The following is a 21,843-nucleotide window of genomic DNA, read 5'->3' as shown; positions in this document are numbered from 1 at the left end:
TTTCTCCGCTGCGGAACGATTATCGCAAATGCTTGCGGAAGCTCCAGAAAACATCCCACTCCGGATTATCCATCGGGCCGCGTTAGATAATCATGCCGTCCTCTTTAGGTTTAGACAAGCTGCGGAGCCCTATCTCCAACGACTTGAAGGTATGTAAAGCACAAGGAGATGCCGACACGGCCCACCAGGCTGTAGAATGAACCAACGATTGAGCTGGCATTAATATCAGAGCCTCTTGTTTTCAGTGTGATAATAGATACACTAAAAGTGAACTAGAAGCTTAAGTATTAGGGATGTAACTTGGTACTCTATATATCTATCTCTATCTGTCTAAGTACTTTTCTAAGAATTCATACATAGTATTCAATCAAATCTACACCTCTTTGCTATAGCATATATAATGCAAACGACTATAACCGTCGTCATCATCCCCGATAAAGTATCATCCCCGACCACTAGCAATGAACGCCCCGAGAAAGCAAGTATCCGCCCAGATCGAAGATGTTACTTTCATGGACTGTCCCTTCTCCTCGAAGGCTCAGGTGCAACCATAGGCCAGAATGCCCCTATCCAAGGCATCACTGATCCGTACAAGGAGCGTCGATGGGCATTGTAGCGCCTAGCTGGTGCATTCAGAGTCATCGCTCGCAAGGGCTATCTTGAAGGAGCCGCCGGTCACATCTCCCTCCGCGACCCGTAGATCTCAACACCTTCTGCATCAATCCTAATGAAAGTGAGCGATTTAGTCCAGGTAAATATGAAAGGCGAAATAGGCGGTGGAAACCACGTAATGCCCTCATTCTCTTCCTCAAAAGCATATCTCATCCCACACCGTACCCTTATCTGACGGTTCACTAAATAGGTAAGCATCAACAACGCTGACTTCAACATCCACTCCGCACTGCACCAGGCCTACCCCGACGTCAACGCAGCATGCCATTCCCACAGTATCCCCGGAAAAGCCTGGTCTCGCTTCGGGTGAGCGCTGGAGATGCTGAACCAAGATGCCTGCACCTTCTACAACAACCACAAAGTGTATGACATGTTCGGCAGGGTCGCCTTTGAGGCTAACGAGGGCGAGAGAATTGTAGCAGCGTTGGGCAATATGCGATGCTCTGTCTTGAAGGATCATGGACTTTTGACGACGGGGAAGACTGTCGGTGAGATAGCGTTCCTGTATTCTCTAATGGAGAATTCCTGTCGCGTGCAGCTGCTGGCTGAAGCGGCCGCCGCATCGGAGATTGAGAAACATATCTGTTCCCAAGAGGAAGCGGAGTATACGTATCGGATAACGACGCCCGAGGCTTATGTTGTTGGAGTTTCAGCCTGATTACGAGTTTAAGTTAGCTGTGTCTGGGGAAACTTTTTGAGATAGTGGTAGGTGTACAGTAGAGTAGTTGGTATAAGGTGAACAATATCGAGTTTACAGTGACTTTATCTGCGGAATATTTACTTGATTCCAGATCTAGTCATTTAATGATTCATTACTCCCTAGCTAAATAAGATATTTCATTTACAGAACTTCGGCATGGAGAAATACAAACTGTTTCGCCTTGAGAAGATGATACAAAGGCTGAAGCTGGGAGGACCGATAAATAATTGGCCACATCCCGATGCCTTCGGAGTTTCTTGCCTTGTGTTCTATTCCAATAACAACTAAAACTCACGATTATTAAGACTGTCGAAGGTATTACAATGGCCGCAAGACACTGTCTTGAAAAGGTTACGCATAAATACTAAGCATCTTCTTTCCAGTGTTTGCATTGGCTATTGTGAGCATCTACATTACCGCGTTGGCAGAGGTTATGTGGATATATCGAGAAAGTAGTATCAAAGATATCAAGGCCAATTGGCAGACAACTCACAGATCGAGTTTCAAGTCTCATGTTTGTCATTAGAGTCAAGGCCCTCATCCAGTATTATGACCATATGGTAGTGAACTTACTCAGAGATCTAGAAGTTTTAATAATACTCGAATAGTTTTATTGATCTAATATAAATGAAGAAGTATAATAAGCCTCCCAGCGAAGATTCCTGTAAAAATATAACTATCGAATAAATATTCCATCTTGATCCGGTTATTCCCTCGAAAGACAAAGATATCCCAATATAGTAATCCTACATACTGAACGAGGCCACAGCCAGCCAACGTAACTTAAACTCCTTTACAGAGCTTGCCTGTGTCCAAGTCATAATGCCACTTGTCGCTACCCACCCCCGAGAGAACAAACAGACTCTCGTTTGGATCATATTTGGACTTGACCTCGACCAAACGATCATAGTTCGAGCCGTAAAAGTCTTGCTTGAAGTTGGTGGTATATGGATTAGCCTCATTCATGTACGCGCCCGAGCCAGGCGACCATTCCCTCCACATCACCTCCCTGGCCTCGTACCAGCGAGCCGCATGTTCGAGCGCTAATTTAGGTGAGCCTGCGGCAAGAGGGTCAACTGTAGCGCCGTTGGAGATGAAATGCAGGTACGTCGAGCGCCACGCCGGAAGCAACGCGCCCCATGCTTCTTGCGGCGTGTTTCGTACACCAGGACCACCCTGAAGACCAATCGTCGCGAAAGTCCCGGCTGTTTCGTTTTGCGAGCGCATGGCTGTCTTGAGGTAGGCAGTTCGTTTGTGGCGAGGGGTATCGATCAGCTCAGCCCGTCCTAACAAACGGCTGGATACTACACTCTGTCCGCCGGCTGCTTCGCTACCGGAAATGGCGCTGAAGAAAGAGGAATAGTTACCTGCGGAGGATGCACGGAATGAGACGGTGAGGCTGCTATTTCCGCCAGCCGCACGAGTGATGTTTGACAAGATGGGGTTGACGAGCGCTTCCATGGCCGAAGGTGTTGAGTTGAAGGACCAGAGGGCCTGTTGGATCACTGCACCAGCTGTGAACTTCTTGAGAGATGCAAAAGACCTGGCACTTTCACCTGTTGCTAGCATACATGCACCAGACAGACCGGCATCCATGAGGTCCGGAAGAGCTGAGAGATAGGTCACGGCTGCATCCCAGGACAGCTCTGCACTACGGTTGCTGCTACCCTTAGGTGCAATCAATAGATTCCCCATGGTCACAGTGCTAGGTGCGGGATGATGTCGGATGACATACTCCGTGACAACGCCATAAAGACCAGGGCCACCTCCACGAAGCGCCCAAAACAAGTCCTGGTGCTCAGCGTCGTTGGCTATCAAGACCTTACCCTCTGTTGTCACAACCCTCATTTGGAGAACGTGACTAGAGGCAAGGCCATAAGTACTAGAGAGGGGACCATGACCGCCGCCCTGGATGTAGCCGCCGAGCCCAACACTAGGATCCTGGCCAGTGGTGACCACTCTTCCCTGCTCTAGGGCTTTGGAAAGCACATTTCCCCATTGCTGACCACTGCCTACAATGAACACGTCCTCGGAAAGATTAGTAGACGGATGCAACCAGGATCTACGTCGCTCAATTTTGCGCAAGTTATGGGTCCAGATAGACAGGGCAAAAGCACCACTGGATCTAAATGTAGATGAACAACTACGTCAGCGAGCATTTCGCGGCCAACTCCAATGCAACGTACCTTCCGTTCAGGTCATGACCGGTTCCTTTCACAACTATGCGAATATGCCGCTTCGCAGCCCATTTCATTGCCGTTGAAATCTGCTCCTCGGTAGTCGCGCTCACGACGTATCCCGGTAGACCTCCAGTTGTACAGCCTCTTTCCTTAGCGTAGCCCGAAGCTTCCGGTGGCAGGCAAGAATTGTTCGCATAAATCGGGTAGTTGATCGCTTCGGGAAGCCCTGATTGCCACATTGCGTTGGACCAGTTCGATTGGACAGTACCACAGGAGACGGGTGATCCAAACGGATTCCCAGGCCAGCAGGATGAGGCAACTGGTACTGTGCGTAGAAGCCGGCCATCGATAGAGGCGTTCAGGGATGTCCAGTCTGCATCGGAAGGCCATGTTGGGTCGGACGGGATCACTTTGCAAGCTGGTGACGCAAATGCTGGTGCGGCAAGGATCAGTGCCGACACGAGGATTGAGAACATAATGAGTGAAGCAAAGACGATCCTCGAGCCGGGATTATAGAAACGTAAGGTCAATGCAAGGCAAGTATATATACCTGGATGGTCTGCCCGAGGTCCAGGTGATGAACCATTGTTCAGCAACCAATGGGATACTACTGGATCAGGAGGACCATGATGATGCGTAAAAATCAAGGTATGACCGTTTCATGCGCCATTAACGGCCCACCCTGCTCTGAACTTTCTCCAAGGCAGCCTTATTTAGAAGAGTGCTAGTTCTGGGCAGTGCGACGAATACGACAGATTTTCCTGAATAGGAAGTCCAATAGGGTTCATGGACCATAATCATGGATGACTGCCGATCATCGCTGCATAATGCAAGATCGGTGGTTACGCGGAATCGTACTCGTATTGTGCCTGCATCTGAAATAAGGCAATGCAGAATACAGTCTATACTTAGTCATTGTGTATTATGTATGTGGTCTCTCACTAGGACCTGCTCTTCTAGTGAATAGAGAAAATCTATAATCCGAGGCTTGGTGATACAACTGTAGCAGACTAAGGAGTGGACCTCTAGAGAGCAAGAGTAGACCTAACACCTTCTAGAATACACAAAGATCTCGAAACATCAATGTACAGTATCTACGACGACCTTCTTCGGCCAGCTGCCTCCCTAGTAGACAGCAACTCATCATACAGCGAACACAATTCCTCTACATCAATCCGCATGCTCTCGTCCTTCTTACTAATCCACTCCGCTTCAGCCCACTTCGCCTCCTCAACCCGCTTCGCAGGCTTCTTCCGCATAGTACTCATCAGAGACCGATAAATGCCCTGGTTCGGATAAGCAATGAGCCCCACTGTTGCCGCCCCAGTTTTGACCGTCATACTAACTACTCCCTTGGCCAACCCTTTGGCCACTCCGAGAGCACCCTGCTCCTTCTTACCCCGGTACGTATGCACAAAAATATCAGTAACACCCTCGTACACACCGTGTGTAAACGTAGACCAGGCCACAACCGCGCCACTTCTCCAGTCCTTCACCGGGTCATGCACTCGTACCTCCTCGCCGTACAGTCGGGGCACGGCTCGCATGCCTTCGACGGCGGCGAGAGGCAGGTCTACAAGAGCGCCGCGTGAGGAGCGGCCGAGAAAGATACCCAGACTAGTGGCCGAGGCGAGGGCCATCTGCCGGGCGTAGTCCGGGTCATCAGAATTAGGCTTAGGGTCTGAAAGGGGTTGTGATATTTCTAGTGTTGCTAGTTCTGTCGTGGAAGGCGCCTTGGAGACGTCTCGACTGCGGCTATATCGGAGACGTTTGTATTCCTTGTATGGATCGATGAAGATGCCGGCTGTGGCGTCAGCCATGCCAGTAAGGGTAGATAACGAGGCCGAGGAAACGGCCGTGAGTGGATCCCATCGACGAATATCAATTATGAATGGCTTTGTTTTATACCTAATTATTTTCCCCGCGGGTTAGTCACTAGGGGGGAGGTGTTCTCGTGCTCCGAGATCAAGCCTGCATGCTTGGGACTTGACTTACAGTTTAAGATGCTTCTCCTGGAGACGCCCCTGGTGTTTCAGAATCCATGCGGAAACCTTTGACAATTTGACGGCTCGCTTTCCTTTCTTGAAATGCCAGACGGCTGGTTCGCTGGGTATGATATCGCACGGCATCTTGTGTCTCGGGAGATGTGCATGAAACGAGTCCACTGCTGCACGAACGCCACACTCCTGGCGCATTCTGTCGGCGATGGTTTTCGCCACGGCAGTAGCCTGTGGAGTGAGGCAATAGGTGATGGCGTCCGCCAAATTCTGTGCGGTGAGTGCCTTGTAGGGAATAGGCTCCGGGCCGGCACCCGCAGCCGCGATCATATTGCCCCAGAAAGGTTGACTGTGGTGCGAAGTTAGTATCATAAGAACCTAAGGTTATGAGAGGGGAAAGTACGGACTCTCCGAAAAAGGGAATTATAGCGGTCGGTTTTCCATTTCGCAGGCCACAAGCGGTTGTGCCGGCCCCGCCATGATGAACAACAGCAGCCACATGTTGGAAAAGCCACTCGTGTGGACAATCGCCGATGTAATGAACGTTTGGAAATTCCCGGCGTTCCAAATTGCTCCAGCCGCAGGATATGATGGCTCGTACCCCGGTCTCCTGGATAGCTTCGAGTAAGATGGACAACGTCTTTTCCACGTCCTCGAGAACAATGCTACCAAAGCCGATATAGACCGGTGGCGGGCCAGCATGCAAGAAAGCATCAAGCTCCGTTGGGGGGTCGTAAGCTGGCGGTTCACGAAAGAAGAACCCGCAGACATCTGCACAGTTAGCCAGTATTAGGAACAGGTGAGTTTTATCGTTCATACCTATATTAGAACCCCAGTCGTTAGGCTTCGGGATCAGCGCAGGTGACCAGCAGTATGTGAATGGCACGTTGAGCACTTCTACAAGATTTGGGCCCTCCGTCGTGGGAACGGGATCCAGACCGAGAACGTTCTTGCGCCAGGTATTGATCAAATCGCCTAAACTGGGATATATTAGCTAGAGCTAGAGTGACAAACAGTAGAGGTATAACAAAAGAAACAAAAGACGAACCCTTGCCATGTCAACCACTCCACAAAATGGTAGGAGATTAGGTTCCCCAGCGACGGGTCATTGCCAGAATACTTTAAATTCGCAAGGGGGTGATGAAAGGCCCTGGTACTCGTCCAGGGCATCGTAAACATGAGATGGACGGGGACCCCAAGTGCCTGCGCACAGTGGATATGGGCGAAACTCGGTGGGTTTGCAATGATGGCATCCGCCACGAATGGAGCCTCGTCATGCGGATCCGGCTCTAGACACGACCGCCAGCAGCCGTCCAGAATCTCCGCCATCAAGGCACGCTTCCGCTGGATGTCGCCCGCCCGCAGACTCTTGATACTTGGGATCAGCCCGGGATTGCGAACCATGTAGGACATAAGCTCGACAGGATCGCCACCAATGGGGTAGAACTCGAGGTCAGCAGTCTTGACGAACTGCTCAAACTTGGCATGCGTGGCTAGCCGTACGCGGTGGCCGCACCTTTGCAATGCCTGACCCAGCGCGACAAAGGGCTGGACATCACCTCGGCTGCCTACTACTTGGATCACGATGTTGAGGTGAAGATCCCAGGCAGGCGGTACGGATGGGCCAGCCTCTTCTCCCGTCGGGGTCGCCTCGGCGGCATGATTCCCCATCAGCCATTCTAGATTCTGGCTAAACCGTGACCCAATACGAACATCTACGCGGCCATCGTTCGTTGATGATAATTCTCGATATGGGGGCGCAGGAAATGGAAATCCTACCGAAGGAGTCTCTGAGTTGCTCCTCGTCGGGCCGCTATCTGTGGGCAAGCTAGACTCGTAAGGCGGAGGAGGGTCCCAGCTGCCATCCTCAGCGGCGAGGTTCCTGACATCAGCCATCTTCAGCACTCTAGAAAGCGCATCGGGACAGTTCTGCCAGTCTTCACAAATCTATTGAGATCTAACTTGAGTACATGCAGGGGACAAAAGTAGAAGGATGGACAGACAAAAAAGTAAGTACAAAAAAAAGCAAAATAGAAGATCCACTCATGATCAAGAGCCATGGACAAGCTTATGTACAACCATACTCCGTAAACCGATAAGTTTTAGCCTACGGATATCCACCGATCAAGACATACGAACACGACAAGAATACTTAAAACAGCTAGCTCAATGACTGTAAGCGGCAACAATTATACGAATACATCAAAATTCCCTATTCGGGAAGCGCTAGCCCTAAAATAGAGCTCTTTCCAAGTTCTTAAATATATAAAGATCAACCGTATCAATACTCCAAGTACATTTAAAAGCACAATAGGACCCCTGGAAAGACCAACCCGGGTCTCTACTCCATCTACTTAGTCCCTTATAAGCCAATACAGTACTCACTCTTACTTTCACTAGTTGAAAACTCCCACTCTCATTCCCACCCATCTACACAGTAAACAACCAACCATGCCCAAAACCAAACCCCCAACCCGAAAACTCGACCAATACTGGCACAAGCCCGGCATCTGCGGCCTCATAACCCGATCCACCCTCCGCACCCTCCAATTCACCTTCGCGGTCATCATCTCCGCACTCTACGGCGTTGACCTCGCCCACGCAACAAAAACCAACACCCATGCCTCCTCAGAATGGATCTACGCCGAATTCGTTGCCGCAGTATCCGCGCTCACCTGTATCATCCATTGCTTCGTCACGGTAATACATGTCGCATGGTCAGCGTGGGATGCAGTGCTATTCGTGCTCTGGCTGGCGCAGGTTGGCAGGTTGGGGTCGATATATGTGTCTGATGTGCAGGGTGAGTATGAAGATGCCACGATGTCGATAACCCGCATGCGGGTTGCGGTGTGGATTGGACTGGTTAATATGGTGTTGTGGCTTGGGACGACGGTTTTGGGGGTTGCATGGTGTGTGAGGACGAAGAAGGCTACGAGGAGGACGGATCTGGTTGAGGGGGGTAAGCAGGAGATTTTGAGTGATGTGGAGCGTGTTGCTGTGTATGTTGATAGGAGGACTCCGGTTGGAGTGGTTGGCGAGAAGGGTGTTGAAGGGGGTAAGGGTGAGAAGATGGTGTCTGAGAAGGGAGTGGATTGTTGAGGTCGGTGTTGAAACGCTCTTCACTTATACGCTCTATTGTCCGGTTCAAGTTGATTTTCAGTGCTGGTTGGCCCATCATTTACAAGCTCAGTGTGCTATTGGGTTATACAAACACTGTCCATTATTGATGTTACCTTGATGATGGGATTTATTCTGTACGGGTGCGTGGGCGTTCAAATGGGTTTGAGAAGACAATGGGTACGGGGACAATGCTGGCGATGGTTTTCAACCGACACTCACGAAGAACTCTCTTGTTCTCATCTCATTGGATTCAGTTGTTACGTCTAACGCAATGTGATGGATGAATTCATGGCACAACAGCCTCTGGCATTTTCGCTAATGATCGTTTCCAAGAAGTCTCTGCATAGATTCATGCAACCACTACTAAATTACAAAAAGGGGCCGGCGAATCGTTTTCTAAAGGTACACATCAAGGTTTAGTATGAGCCTAGCTAGCTCTTTCCGGTTCAATGGAGAAATACCAGGACTATCGCACCACGAGATCAAAAATCATAGCATAACATCATGATCTAAGCTTTCTCAACATGTTCATCAACACCATGATGTTTTTCTGAGCCTTCATCAGTCGGCACGCTCATGCGTCTCAAAGCACCAGTATCTGTGACAAGGCTGCGACTATGTCCATGCCTTTTTCTCTCCTTCTGGAGCTCCTTCGATAGCCGTACAGCGCCTTCGTCCAGATTCGTGAAGAGATAGTCGATCTCCTCGAGAGTGAAGTTAGCAGTTTCAGGGTAGCAGAAGTATACAAGGGGAACAAAGGCGAAATTGGTGCACATGAAAATAAGATATGCCTTCCACTGAAGACGATTGATAATCACTGGGGTGATCATGACGACGAAGAAGTTCTGCTACTCATTAGTATGCTAGAATTGTTGTCGGTTGACAATTCTCGGTCTCAGGAAGACTTACCCAGATCCAATTCGAAGAAATCCCAACAGCGGTTCCCTTGGCCCTAGCATGAAGGGGCAAAATCTCCGGAACATAGACCCAAGGAATGCAGTTAACCGATGCCCCAAAGATAAGCATGTAGATGAAGAAGAACGCAACTGACGCGGAAGAGGTAGCATGTTCGTTTTCCTTGCCCTTGAAACTGAGAAGGATCGAAACCATCATCATGCAAACACCGAGGCCGAACGAACCCCAGATCATGGGCGTCCTACGGCCTACTCTATCAACGAAGAAGGTAGGGAACAAACTACCAATAACAAACATGATCTGAACACAGCCTCCAATAATCATGGAGAGGTTCCTGCTAAGCCCGACATTATTTTTGAGAACCGTGGGGATGAAGTATCTACAGTTGTTAATAGGATACTTAGCGAAGATTAGTAGAAGACATACACGATAAGGTTGATACCGCCGACCTGGTTCATGAACTGCATTCCATAGCCGAGGAGACTGCGTTCTTGTTAGTTAAGTGCCGATATGAACTTTGTATAGGAACTTACACTCTTTGGCCTGTACAGACGTCGTCGCGCTTGAGGATATTTCTATGACAAGTGAGCTTCTAAACTTCACGTTATCGAATGAAAAAGGCGGGCTTACCTCCACTTGTACTCTCCATGCTTGGTCTCAATAGCGATAGCCTCGAGGATCTCCAACTGTTCGGCTAGAATCCTTTCATCATCTTTTGGCCGGCCGTACACATCACTCAGGATTTGCAACGCTTCATCATGGCGGCCTTCCTTGTAGCAATACCTAGGAGACTCGGGAAGGCCGAAGACAAGAATAATGACGACCTTGAAACTGTTAAATCAAACCCGGTTCAATTAAAATCGGAGAACTAACGAAACCAAAGATCATCTGGCAGGCGATTGGTAATCTCCAAGCAATTTGTCCCCCGACAAAGCTCATCCCGTAGTCGAAAAAGTAACTATAAGCAGTAAGCCCGAGTCCCGCTCGTATGTTAAAAGACATAATTGCCTGATCACAATACCCACACCGACCAGTAAAGGCTCACTACAAACGAGTTTTCCACGCTTCGAAGCCTCGCAGAGCTCTGCCTGATACATAGGCACAGTAGACGTTTCAATACCGGTGCCAATTCCCGTAACGAAGCGGCCCACCATAAGATGCGGAACGGAGAAGGCGGATGTTTGCAAAGTGGCACCGATCTAGCGACGAAATTAGCAACTGGGCGATTGGAGTGTAACTCTCTCATCTCCAAGTGAACTCACAATCACCCACACCATGGCGAGCCACATTGCTCGTCTCCGTCCTATCCAATCGCCTATCACGAAATTTAAAATGCAACCGGTAAAGCATCCCAGGTTGTATATAGACACAATGATGCCCATCAGGCTGTCTCCCGGGTGATTCATGGTATCAAGGAAGTCTTCATTTTCAACAATTCCCGAGAAGACCCCTTGGTCGTATCCTGCGAGCCGGGTTAGCGATTTCCTCGACGTAAAGATGCCATTAAATTGAGGGTGATTACCGAAGAGAATGAAAGCCATTCCACACGCTGCCCAGATGGCAGCTTGCAGGGTGAACCCCGTCCCGAATATATTGACCTTCACCATAGTGCTTCCCAGTATATGGTAGGTCTATGGAAGGATGTTCTAGAAAAAGCACCTGTGGGAAGAAGAGAAAGAAGAAGAAAAAATCCGCATGGCGCAAGGAGTACAAGGGAAGGGATAGATAGGATTTATACTTTTTCCAAATCGAGGTAGGAATATAGACTTATTTTGAACCATCGTATAGGTCTCGTGTGTCATTGACCATACCGCAGAGAAGTACCCCGGATGCAGATGCAAGACCCGCCCGAAGAGGCAACCCGAGCCACACGTTACCCCAGAGTTCGGTACTACCCCGCAAGTCTCTAACCTCAATGCGGGATATACTTGAGGGATCTTCAGCGACTACTCGTGTTCTGAGACGTCACTGCCGCTGTTTGTTCCGATTCTCCAAGGGGATTGTGGGGCCAATGGGCTGAAAGAATTCCAGTCTAACGAAGGTAACGCTGCCATTGGGCCAAATCGATACGGCTCATCGGTTAAACCATGAAAAAAATAAGGAAATCAGATAAAGAGAGTATCGGGGAACTACCGACTTGAAAATACTCCAACTACGCCCGGGCGTACTAAGGGTAGTGCCCCTTTAGGCTAATTAGAAGAGTGGTGGACCCTATACCCTATCAATTCTTCACAAAGGTCCGACGTCTCTTCTGTCCGCAAACACCACTTTTGTCCTGGTGTCTTTTCCGATGACACCCAAGATATCCGCCCAATTCCGAATTACCCATGTTATAAAGAAACAACTATTGGCAGATTGACTAATGTGTTCCATTGAGCCTCCCCTGAAGCGGCGACGAGTCTCTAGCACCGTTTCGCAACATCCACATCCCACAGAGGAAGAGCCATCCCCGGGTCCAGCTGCCAGTGATATATCGCATTCTATTACAACCGATCACAAAGAGTCTCAACCACTTTCTTCGCAAAACTATAACGGCAACAGTCAGAGCCCTCCCGGAAGTTGGTATCAGGACGGCTTCGCTCAAGATCCAGGTTTCCTCGCCTCCCAGGAAGAACTACGATGTATTCTCTTCTCGCTGGCTTACTCTGCTGCTCCAACGCGTGCAACTAGCCCCGATGCGGGAATCCTAGACAGTCTCTGCGATAGAGGGACAGATAAGCTTGGTTTTGGCTTCATTCCCCAAGACCACGGGGAAGAGCAACAAGAATCTGACCGACCACCTCTGTCAAGTAATAAGCGTATAAAATACCTGAAGAACTATGTGACCCAGGTAGCTCCATGGGTAAGTATAATGTGTGCGTCACTCTTAGTATATTCACCCTAACAATTGGCCATCGGCAGCTCGACATGTTTGACTCGCAGTGCACTTTCCGTCAGCAGCTCCCTGCACTCGCACGGACATTTCCCGCACTGTCCTACGCCATTCTTGCGATCTCAGCCCGGCATATGGAACGCAAGTATGGTGTCCAGGATCTTTTCGATAGCCTTGAGCTCTACCAGGAGGCAATAAGGCTCCTCGGCCCTGTACTACAAATACGCGATCCGAAAATTGTCGCCGCATGTGTACTACTGTGCTGCTTGGAGATGATGTCCGCTCGAGCGCAGGATTGGCACCGTCATCTTGAAGGCTGTGCGGCTTTATTTGATGCCTTCGAGATTCACGGATTCAGTAAAGGATTACTCCAAGCTGTATTTTGGTGCTATGCCAGGATGGGTAAGTCTTCCTCCCCGGGCCTGATCTTCAAGTCTATTTATGTACAACTTTTGACCGTTTACTCAGATCTCTGTGGTGCACTCATCTCGGATGGTACCCAAACTACACTTCTGCATCCTTCCAAGTGGCTGCCCCCCGGCTGTCAAGAAGAGGACGCATATCGGTTGTTCCAGGATGTTAGATCGCCTGACATGCATGCCAATTATGCCGTGTATTTGTGCATGAGAGCAACCGAGCTCGTCTCGGATCGCACTAAGTTTGTCGAGTTGCAAGAGCAGAACGGCTGTACCCTGGAATTATTCTGCTTGCGTTGGATGCGGCTGTGGAACGAACTACAAAGGTGGTTCTCGGAACGACCGAATGAATTATTGCCAGTCCAGACAGTCAACCGCAAACCCTTCCCACATATTTTGTTTGTTCAATGGGCTGCCATTTCTTCGAATCAACTTTACCATACGGCATGCCTCCTGTTGCTCAAAATGATGCCAAAGGGCACCAGATTGCCGCGAGCACCTAATCTGTCTATGCTATGGCATGCGCGACGTATCTGCGGCATTTCTTTAGCAAACCCACATCAAGGGTGTCTAAATAACGCCATACAGCCGCTGTGGATTGCGGGACGGCTATTTAGCCATGTGTCGGAGCACAAGGAGATCACGAAGCTGATTCGAGACATTGAAGCTGAAACGGGGTGGGGCACGTGTTGGCGGATTCGAGACTTGGATATTGCTTGGGGCTATAGTACCCGCCGAGGTGCGATATATGACCATAACCAACACATCTCTACACCCCGTAAGCCACAGGGAGCTTAATAAATATCGCACGCTCTGGCGGCCATACCAGTACTCACATCCCGTCGAGAAACGACCACTCCTCCTTGAGGTGGGTTAGATACTTACCGGTATCCCAGCCAGTGATTACATGAATTCGATCAAAGGCTTGCAAAATCTCCTGTTGCTGTGATTCGTGCGTCATATGCTTCGCCGCGACAAGCATAGATGCAAGCAGGCTTGGGTCCCAGCTCTCACGAGCGTCGTTGTTCAACGCGATACCGCAGATACGATGAGCATGCCATAGAGGAGACAGAGCCGGAGACTGAGGGTGGTTCAGCAGTGCAGTTCGCGGCTTACGTTGGAGCAATAACAGCATTGTGGTATGGTATATCTGGTTACTGAAAGTCCCAGCTCCGTTCGAAAATAGCAACAAGGGGAATTCACTCCCTTGATTAAGTGTCTGGTCTCTCTCATCAATCTCTACTATTGGTTGGAACTCTAGGGGTCGCAAGTGGTACCACTGGTCAAGTTCCCCAAAAGTTTGCAACCAGCTTTCCATCACCTCGTGCGAAGCCGCAAGCGGGTGAGGGGTGGCTTCTTGGTTGCATAAAGTGAGAGCTTTTCCACATAACCACAAGATAACGTGGGCATAATGGCTGACCCTTTCATATGTATCTTCGGTACGACAGATTAATGATAGGCTGGGAACCGGGAGCATCGGGAGCGAAAGCCGAAGAGGAATATCGTTTGCTAGTGCCACTCCTAGGTCTGTCAGATATCATGTCAGCTAGTGTTGGCCTATTGTTGAAACCACTGTGGCAGAAAGTATAGCATTAACACACCTATACGTAAAAACATCCAGTAAACAGCTGACAAAATGGTTTTGCTGTACGCATACTGAACCAAAGGATCAACAAGGGAAACATCCCTATTCACCAAGTCGGTCCAAGCTTGGGAAACATTTGTGACCAAAGACCGAACTTCTTCAATAAGGATTATCAATATACATTCCGTGAAATCAGGATGGTCGTTGTCTAGTTGGCTTAATTGGTGCCTCTTTCGAAGGCTCAGCTGCCCGAGGCTTGGTCTGTTCCATTGAGCCGGTTGGATGATGCAGGTTTCGGAAAGCCCCAATAGGGCAGAGAGGAGCTGCTCTGAGCTTCTTGCCGTTTGAAATACGGCAATACCGAACGGATGCCTTAGATCGCAAATATCAAGCTAATTATTTGCAAAGCCGCAGTTAGAAAAGCTTCAATCACAAATTGGCGACGAAGAATGTCCTTACCCAAGGAGCGACATGGTACCGATAATGGCGGAGAAGCTCCAACCTGCGAGTTTCAGATACAGTACTGGGGGTCGCAGTTACGGAGGAGGATAGTCCAGTAGCACTGAAGTGTTCAGTTTCGTCTATAACGCCACTAGTTGTTGTTGGTGGTGCACTGTCCTTAACCTCCCAAGGTCCGGTGTTTACAAGCGATGACAACGCGACAGGGGCGTTGGACAATGGTAGATCGGTGGACTTCGTCATGATACTGTTCAAACTGGACCCCGATCCTAAAGCTAGCAGTCCCTGGGCGGCATCATCGTTATCTCGATGAGGTGCTCCTCCATCTGACAGATGGGTGTCCAGGGCTCCAGCCCAGAGTGGTAAGTGCAAAGTATCCTGGCGCATACTATTCCCATGATCATGGGGCTCAACCAAGCCAATTTGGCTATCCCTTCTATCACCAGCAATAACTTCCGGGCTATCTACAGGATCACTCAGAGGATGCGTCTCCGAAACGCTGACGATGGGGGATGGAGAATCGTCCACGGAAGCATCTGTGGTACAACCTAGAGGGACTTCTTTGACAAACTGAACCCGGAAATCAGTATGTACCCGGGTGATTCACTATTAGAGATATGTAGCCCAACTTCAGACTGAAAACTTCGCTACCTACTTTAATCTTGTCATAGTTTCCTCCCCTCTTGGGCGTACGCAGTTCACTTTCAGTCACTGTAAAAGTGTTCTTCTGCAGGAAGCTAACCTGCAAGCCATATCGGCAGTCTAGGTTCTTATCGATGCAATTTTGGCAGCACGGCTTCCCCTCGTCGCCTATGTATTAAGCCAAATCGTAAATGAGTGCCGCGCTACACGTCTCATCACAAAAAAGTATATTAGAACTCACACTTCCGCCGTCGCTTGCGACACCGCAAGCATCCTGTCCTGCACCTTGTAAATTTGGGAGTGGATTTACTTGGAGAGCTAGAGTCATCCATTGGCGGGGGAGTGGGAAAGCTGAAGACGAGGTAGTATTAAGATTGGCAGATGTCCAGTGTCCACACGGGACTCCAGCGATCTAAATATGGAAAGCGCAAGCGTTGTCGGGTTTGTGGAGCACTTTTCCCGAACGGGCACTTCCCCACATCTGCGCTTCCAACTGCCGTCTTGGGTTGCGGGTTCCTTCATACTTGATATCAGCCCTCTGTCGCTCCTATTCTACATTCAGGCACAAAAACCATATCACAGCGTTTCCAATACTATCTCTGGGCCGTTGTTTTTCTATTGTCAAGTGGCATTCGTTAAATGTTAGGCATATCGTTAAGAGAAGCCAGCAACGGATTAACCATGCCCTTATTGAAAGCGAGACAACACAGCTCAGAAGCCCGCAACGACAGCGACAAGGTACATTCGAGCCTTGAGCATTTGCTAAAATAAATCGACCGAGGGGGGTCCTTCAGCCCTACGAAACTTTGAGCATATCCCACCAGACTAAATGACTTAGCAGATACTACGATAATCCTCCGTTCGAAGAAATGGGATCGTGAATATCTGATTCGACCGAGACGCAAGCTATTGACTAAAAACACCAGCTTAAATACTGGAAGTGTAATGAACAACATACCAAGCCTAATTAATGGGAGGGAGCTCTGACCCTGGGACCACTGGGTATTTTGGATCATGCTATTGCCATTCTCATTGTCTGGCATGATAGGTTTTAGGGGAGACTGGCAAATCCAGGCAATGCCTTACTTCCTTATCAGTATCACACCCCTACGTCTGGTTGCATTAGAGAAGGGACTGGGGGAATAAGTAGAAGTAGCTGGCCCACCCAGAGACACTCAACATAAGCGACATACTTGTAGAGCCAATAACAAGCCACCAAAGCCTTCTATGCAACATCGGGGACACCATGCGTAAGATTGCCATGTAGCTCCTCGAGAGCGAAATCATTGGGAAAGACGCCCCAGGCCACGAAGTGCCAACCAAGGAATTACAAATGGCCATCCGTGAATCGTACCGCGTGAAGCTGAGGACAACATAGGAAAGGGGTTAAGGCAAACATGACGCTGTAAAAAGTCTAGGTGGGTAATCCTGCAGTTTTAGCTAAGCATCTGTGGGCGTTCCTAAAGGGTAGCATTCACCCTACAAATATTTAAGGAGCAATGAGACAGAGTGAAAGAGGGTCTGAGCCTGTGTTATCTAACGTAGAGTTCCACAGGCCGCAGATTAACGAAATACGCGACTATATACGGAGTAAAAGGTAGTGTTGGGATTAAGCCAATGGAAGAGCCGTATCTCCTTAAGACCGACCCAGTCTGGGGTTACATTACTTGATAGATAATAGTTAGGAACAATCCAAGTTGGAGAGGGCATCTCTAACACAAGACCGTCGTGCATCAATGAAGCCTACCATTAATCCAAAGTTCTACATGATCCCCTCTTCTGAGGATGAAATTGATAAAGGGCCTGACAAGCCAGCCCAGTTGTGGGCTAGCAAGCTCAACGACTACTGAACCTGGAAAATCGCATCGTGTTTTAGCAGTCTTATTTCTTTATTCGCTATCATCGGCGTGCTTCTGGCGTTTGATGGCAAGGCCATCCCTGAATGGCCTTATGGCCTCACTATTGACTCAGTTACTATCGTGGATCACTCAGGTTTTGACGGCGTGCATGATCAGGACAGTAGCAACTTGCCTTAGCCAGGAAAAGTGGATCTATTTAAGAACTAACGAAAGGCCATTGGCGGATATGAATCTATATAACCGGCCGAGTAGAGGGTTCCTGGGATCTGCAGCATTCATATGGAAATCAAGGATGAGGTGGGTTTCACGGCTCCTTGTCAGTTTAGGTATTGGCAAAGACATGTTCTAACCTCTATCTCAGACAATCTGCAGCCATAGGTGCTATGATCACTGTTCTAGCCATTGGTGTAGGGCCGTTCATACAGCAAGATAGTTACACCGACAAGGTTAACATCGACACCCCTCCGACTACCGCCCGAAGAGAGGCGCTTAACGAAGGAAAGGCCATTCCTGGTGTAGATCCAGGCGACGTGCCATTGACATGGACCGGACCTCCTACATCAAAAATGCTGGCTGCTCTCTATGGGTCCTTCTTTTCCCTCCTAGACACCAATGATGTGGATACAATGGAATCCTATACTTCGATCAAGCCGGACTGTCCAACAGGGAACTGCGACTTCCAGCCATTCTAAACACTAGCTGTTTGCTCCAGTTGCAGTGATGTGACCCATATGCTGTCTCTGAACCAGGAACCGATGACTTGTAATCCCGAGTTCGTTCAACTTAGCCACTCCCTTCCTAATACATTGCAACTTAACATTACCGATGTCTCTGCATTCGGTATGTACCCCAACAACACTCTCGCATGCGAAAGTCTTCAACGCACCCAATGCAAGTATTATTTCGACAAAGACAATACGGGGGGTTATATTCTACCAGCCCTTCCTGGAAGTCAAGATTTCTGCTCTAGTGTTTTGTGGAACTTCTCTGCCATCAGAATTGCCATGGGGGCCGAACAGTTCAATTCCACCGCGACTCAATGTTCGTTGTATTGGTGTGTCAACACCTACTCTGTCAGCATGAAGAATAACAGGTTACAGGGAGAGTGTGGTGGATACCATGGTATAACGATGAATCTATGGAGTTCCGCCCTCCAAATAAACACAGCCTGACTTCCCTGTTCACCCTCGAGCAGACATCCACGTTGGTCCTATAATCATATGGCTCCAAGAAAAGCTAGAATTCAATAACACACTATCGGTTAAGCGCGGAAAGCATTGCAAGCAGGAAGAACAGGAAAAGTCATGGACCATTTTTCTGCTGGGGATCATTTCGATACGATAGCAAATTCGTAGGGGCCGATGCTGAAGTAACATAATCCTGATCTCTTCGACACACTTTCAGCGGCAATGGGCATGGTTGTAAGGAAGGCGAATATGACAGCTCGGGGGGCTTTTGATGGGCAATATGTGTACTATCCAGGCATCTGGCCGGCGCATGGCACATCATGGGTCATGCGGGCCAGTATTTTCGTTCACTGGGCGTGAATCACACTTCCTACTCTATTAGTCGTCTTGACTGTAATATTCCTCGCTATTACCACATGGCAAAGCAAAAGCCGGAGATTGGGCGTTTGGGAATCATCAATGGTCCCATTGCTTTGTTCCGGATTAGATCAAAGCATTTAGCAAGAGCTCATGGCAGTTGGAGATCCGGTGCGGATTGAAGGTCCTACGAATCAAGTACAGGTCCGGTTGATGGAGCACAATGATAGCAGTGGTTAATGGCAGCTTGAATCAACGGACAAAGTGGCCCATTGAAAGTATACTTCAAATGACACGATTTGGTTGATCCAATAAGCTTCGTTTCGGAAGAAACCTCCCACAACATCATGACTTACGGCCCCCTTCTTGCACCAGCTTCTGCTTACCGCGCAAACTACACTCAAAGTTTCTTTCGTCTAGCGCAGTGATATGATATTTATTCAAATGCTCTGGAAATGGTCTGGTAGCAAGCCACTATCAGGCAGAATCAATTTTCGGTATCTCGCTATGTCACGAGAAAAGCAATAATTGTGGACACTTCACAAGGCTGGTCAAAATAGACGAAGGGATTAATATAACTTAATATCGCCAAGACCAGCCCTCTGGGCAGGACGGTACCTAGAACGGGGCACCCTATAAGGGCCCAAGTCAGTCCACGAAGCTAGCTCAGCTCATTAGCATTAGCACCGCCGAGTCAAGGCCCCCGCTTACTGCAGCGCTCTTGCAGGCAGAAGGCAGAAATGTGAGAGAAAAATAAATAAAGGGAAAAGAAAGAAGTTAGAAATGCAGGAGCAGTCGTGATTAAACTCTGCCTCCTGCAAGGGGAGTCACGGGGCGTCCTCCATACCCTAATACCGGTTAGGCCAATCAACGGTGCAGAATCTCTTCAAAGAATTTAGTTTTTCTTAGTGACAGCTTCAGCGTTGCATTCCATTACTGATCGGAATTCAACCGCGTGGATACTTACTACTAATAGCATGGAGCAATATATTTCAGGCCATGGCTGGCGGACAGGCAAGACACTCAATTGCAGAAATTGCTAACAAACAAAATTCATGCACAACGCTGTCAAAACCCAACATCAATCGATCGAGGCTCGTATTGCAAGCTTCCAAACAACCTCGAGTGGCTGCGATGATCGTTAGAGCTGCGGACCAGACACGAGGATTAGCGCCCCTCGATCGCCCTTTTAGTCAGATCCTTTGCCAATCTTCATTATTCACACCGTGTTCCCTAGAATGGTTTCGGTATCATGAGTTTCGGGTCTTTCTTCTTCGGCTTTGCCTCAGTCTCAGGTCTTGCATGGCTTCATGTGCTTTCTGGCTGAAATTCATGCACCGTCGATGTGCGTCTTTGTGGAAATGGCAAGGGTCTCGAACCGTTTAAACTTGTGCCGATCATACGTCCCTGGTTCTGCTTATGTTTTGCCCAAGCTCCACATACTTTAGGGCTCCTAATAGTTTCAACCTTGTTCTACATACATCAACGGGCATGTCCGTGCCGGATTTTTTTCTATTTTATTTTATTTTATTTTTTCCATCCCATCTAACTAAAAAAGGGAAAGGAGATATAAAAGCTCTCGATCCCATTCTTCAACCGCATAGCTCTTCCATCCTCCTAAACCTCAAACGAATACACAACCCTCACACCCCAAGTCACTCATTCCCACCCATCACATCAACCTCCCATATCCAAACCCCCAAAATCAATCCCAGGGAAGTAAAGAAGAAAGGAAAAAGAAGAAGAGATGGCCTCCCAAGACCCCTCCACCCAAGCCCCCCAGCACCCCCGCGACTGGGAAAGCGGCCTCTGCGACTGCTGCTCCCCCATGGGAACCTGTCCGTACATCCCTAGCCCTCCTCCAACCTACCCAGACCCCAAACTAACACAAATAAAAACCAGGCTGCTGGGGCTTCTGGCTCCCCTGCTGCCTCTTCGGCAAAACGCAGACTCGACTCGCAGACCCCGCGCTCAAAGAGCACAGCTACCTGAACGGCAACGTACGCCCATCCCAACTATTAACCCCCTACGCCATGAAACAAATCCCAGAATCCCAGCTAACTAACCCACCAACCCGCAGTGCTGCCTCTACTACCTAACAGCGCAGGTCGGATTCCACTGGGTGCTACTGATGATCCGGCGAGGCGAGATCCGGAATCGGTTCGGAATTGAAGGCTCCGGATGCGGGGATTGTTGCACGTCGTACTGGTGCCCCTGTTGCGTTCTGATTCAGCATGAGAAGGAGGTCGAGGTGCAGAGTGAGCGGGTGCAGACGGGGTACCAGGCTCCCGCGGGCATGGAGTATCCGACTCCGGGTAAGACTAATTGAATCGGTTGAGTGATTGTTTGGGGCTTTTGTTGGTTTGGGGATTGGGGTTGGGGTTCGTGACTTGAGTACATATGTCGCGTGTGGCCGGGTGAAATTCGCTCTTTTCTTTACTTTTCTTTCTTATATATTAATGTCTTTTGGGGCTCTATATTCAGGGCGAGAGTTCAGGATTGGGGGGTTGGGTCTTATTCCTTTCGTTGGATATTTCTTTTGTTGAGGTTTTATTGGAGGAAACGGTATATATATCATAATGAGATGAAAAGACTGATTTATGGTCAGTGTTGTGTTTCATTCCTCCCCCTCCTCCCCCTCCCCCCCAACCGGGTTTTGTGGGATGGTAGAGGTTACTGGTGTTGCTGTTGTTTGTCACTGGGGTGGCTATGCTGAGGACATGCCAACATGTAGAGTTAACAAGATGCTCTACGTTTACACTGGAGATAGACACCATTGAACACATGAACAAAAGAAATACAGTTTTAAGTATATCAGCGACAGTTGTGTACTGTACAAAACACGCTACCTCAGCGACTACCACCACTTCTATCTATTAATC

The 21,843-nt window shown here is 48.9% G+C and overlaps 9 protein-coding genes across 9 annotated transcripts; 5 read left to right on the top strand and 4 right to left on the bottom strand.

Annotated features, from left to right (window-relative positions):
* Positions 1-92: 92 nt before the first annotated feature.
* BDW43DRAFT_307575 (class II aldolase/adducin N-terminal) lies at positions 93-1,330 on the top strand (the record flags this gene model as incomplete). The annotated part of the gene is made up of 3 exons (XM_032046274.1): positions 93-149; positions 863-978; positions 1,054-1,330. The coding sequence occupies 3 exons, from the start codon at positions 93-95 to the stop codon at positions 1,328-1,330; spliced, it is 450 nt and encodes a 149-aa protein (XP_031904138.1).
* Positions 1,331-2,155: 825 nt separating this feature from the next.
* On the bottom strand, positions 2,156-4,028 carry BDW43DRAFT_322685 (putative isoamyl alcohol oxidase; the record flags this gene model as incomplete). Its single annotated transcript, XM_032049611.1, has 2 exons — positions 2,156-3,497; positions 3,559-4,028. The coding sequence occupies 2 exons, from the start codon at positions 4,026-4,028 to the stop codon at positions 2,156-2,158; spliced, it is 1,812 nt and encodes a 603-aa protein (XP_031904137.1).
* A 618-nt stretch (positions 4,029-4,646) lies between these two features.
* Positions 4,647-7,445, bottom strand: BDW43DRAFT_307573 (glycosyltransferase; the record flags this gene model as incomplete). The annotated part of the gene is made up of 5 exons (XM_032046273.1): positions 4,647-5,460; positions 5,548-5,898; positions 5,957-6,320; positions 6,369-6,529; positions 6,598-7,445. The coding sequence occupies 5 exons, from the start codon at positions 7,443-7,445 to the stop codon at positions 4,647-4,649; spliced, it is 2,538 nt and encodes an 845-aa protein (XP_031904136.1).
* A 555-nt stretch (positions 7,446-8,000) lies between these two features.
* Positions 8,001-8,648, top strand: BDW43DRAFT_307572 (MARVEL domain-containing protein; the record flags this gene model as incomplete). The annotated part of the gene is made up of 1 exon (XM_032046272.1): positions 8,001-8,648. One exon carries the CDS (start codon positions 8,001-8,003, stop codon positions 8,646-8,648), a length of 648 nt encoding a protein of 215 aa, XP_031904135.1.
* A 530-nt stretch (positions 8,649-9,178) lies between these two features.
* On the bottom strand, positions 9,179-11,204 carry BDW43DRAFT_322683 (putative MFS sugar transporter; the record flags this gene model as incomplete). Its single annotated transcript, XM_032049610.1, has 9 exons — positions 11,107-11,204; positions 10,847-11,046; positions 10,593-10,783; positions 10,458-10,542; positions 10,215-10,408; positions 10,118-10,159; positions 10,011-10,067; positions 9,579-9,963; positions 9,179-9,514 (listed from the first exon to the last, which is right to left on the bottom strand). Exons 1-9 carry the CDS (start codon positions 11,189-11,191, stop codon positions 9,179-9,181), a joined length of 1,575 nt encoding a protein of 524 aa, XP_031904134.1. The 5' UTR covers positions 11,192-11,204.
* Positions 11,205-11,946: 742 nt separating this feature from the next.
* On the top strand, positions 11,947-13,670 carry BDW43DRAFT_322682 (transcription factor domain-containing protein; the record flags this gene model as incomplete). Its single annotated transcript, XM_032049609.1, has 3 exons — positions 11,947-12,426; positions 12,486-12,858; positions 12,925-13,670. 3 exons carry the CDS (start codon positions 11,947-11,949, stop codon positions 13,668-13,670), a joined length of 1,599 nt encoding a protein of 532 aa, XP_031904133.1.
* A 34-nt stretch (positions 13,671-13,704) lies between these two features.
* BDW43DRAFT_307569 (uncharacterized protein) lies at positions 13,705-15,890 on the bottom strand (the record flags this gene model as incomplete). The annotated part of the gene is made up of 5 exons (XM_032046271.1): positions 13,705-14,399; positions 14,474-14,849; positions 14,917-15,486; positions 15,572-15,726; positions 15,800-15,890. 5 exons carry the CDS (start codon positions 15,888-15,890, stop codon positions 13,705-13,707), a joined length of 1,887 nt encoding a protein of 628 aa, XP_031904132.1.
* A 1,819-nt stretch (positions 15,891-17,709) lies between these two features.
* On the top strand, positions 17,710-18,109 carry BDW43DRAFT_307568 (uncharacterized protein; the record flags this gene model as incomplete). Its single annotated transcript, XM_032046270.1, has 2 exons — positions 17,710-17,714; positions 17,779-18,109. The coding sequence occupies 2 exons, from the start codon at positions 17,710-17,712 to the stop codon at positions 18,107-18,109; spliced, it is 336 nt and encodes a 111-aa protein (XP_031904131.1).
* A 2,599-nt stretch (positions 18,110-20,708) lies between these two features.
* Positions 20,709-21,290, top strand: BDW43DRAFT_307567 (PLAC8 family protein; the record flags this gene model as incomplete). The annotated part of the gene is made up of 3 exons (XM_032046269.1): positions 20,709-20,799; positions 20,864-20,961; positions 21,042-21,290. The coding sequence occupies 3 exons, from the start codon at positions 20,709-20,711 to the stop codon at positions 21,288-21,290; spliced, it is 438 nt and encodes a 145-aa protein (XP_031904130.1).
* Positions 21,291-21,843: the final 553 nt, after the last annotated feature.

The sequence above is a fragment of the Aspergillus alliaceus genome (assembly GCF_009176365.1).
Source record: "Aspergillus alliaceus strain CBS 536.65 unplaced genomic scaffold BDW43scaffold_6, whole genome shotgun sequence".
Taxonomy (NCBI): Eukaryota; Fungi; Ascomycota; class Eurotiomycetes; order Eurotiales; family Aspergillaceae; genus Aspergillus; species Aspergillus alliaceus.
Note: the sequence above shows the minus strand (reverse complement) of the source record. Positions and strands in the feature narration are given on the sequence as shown.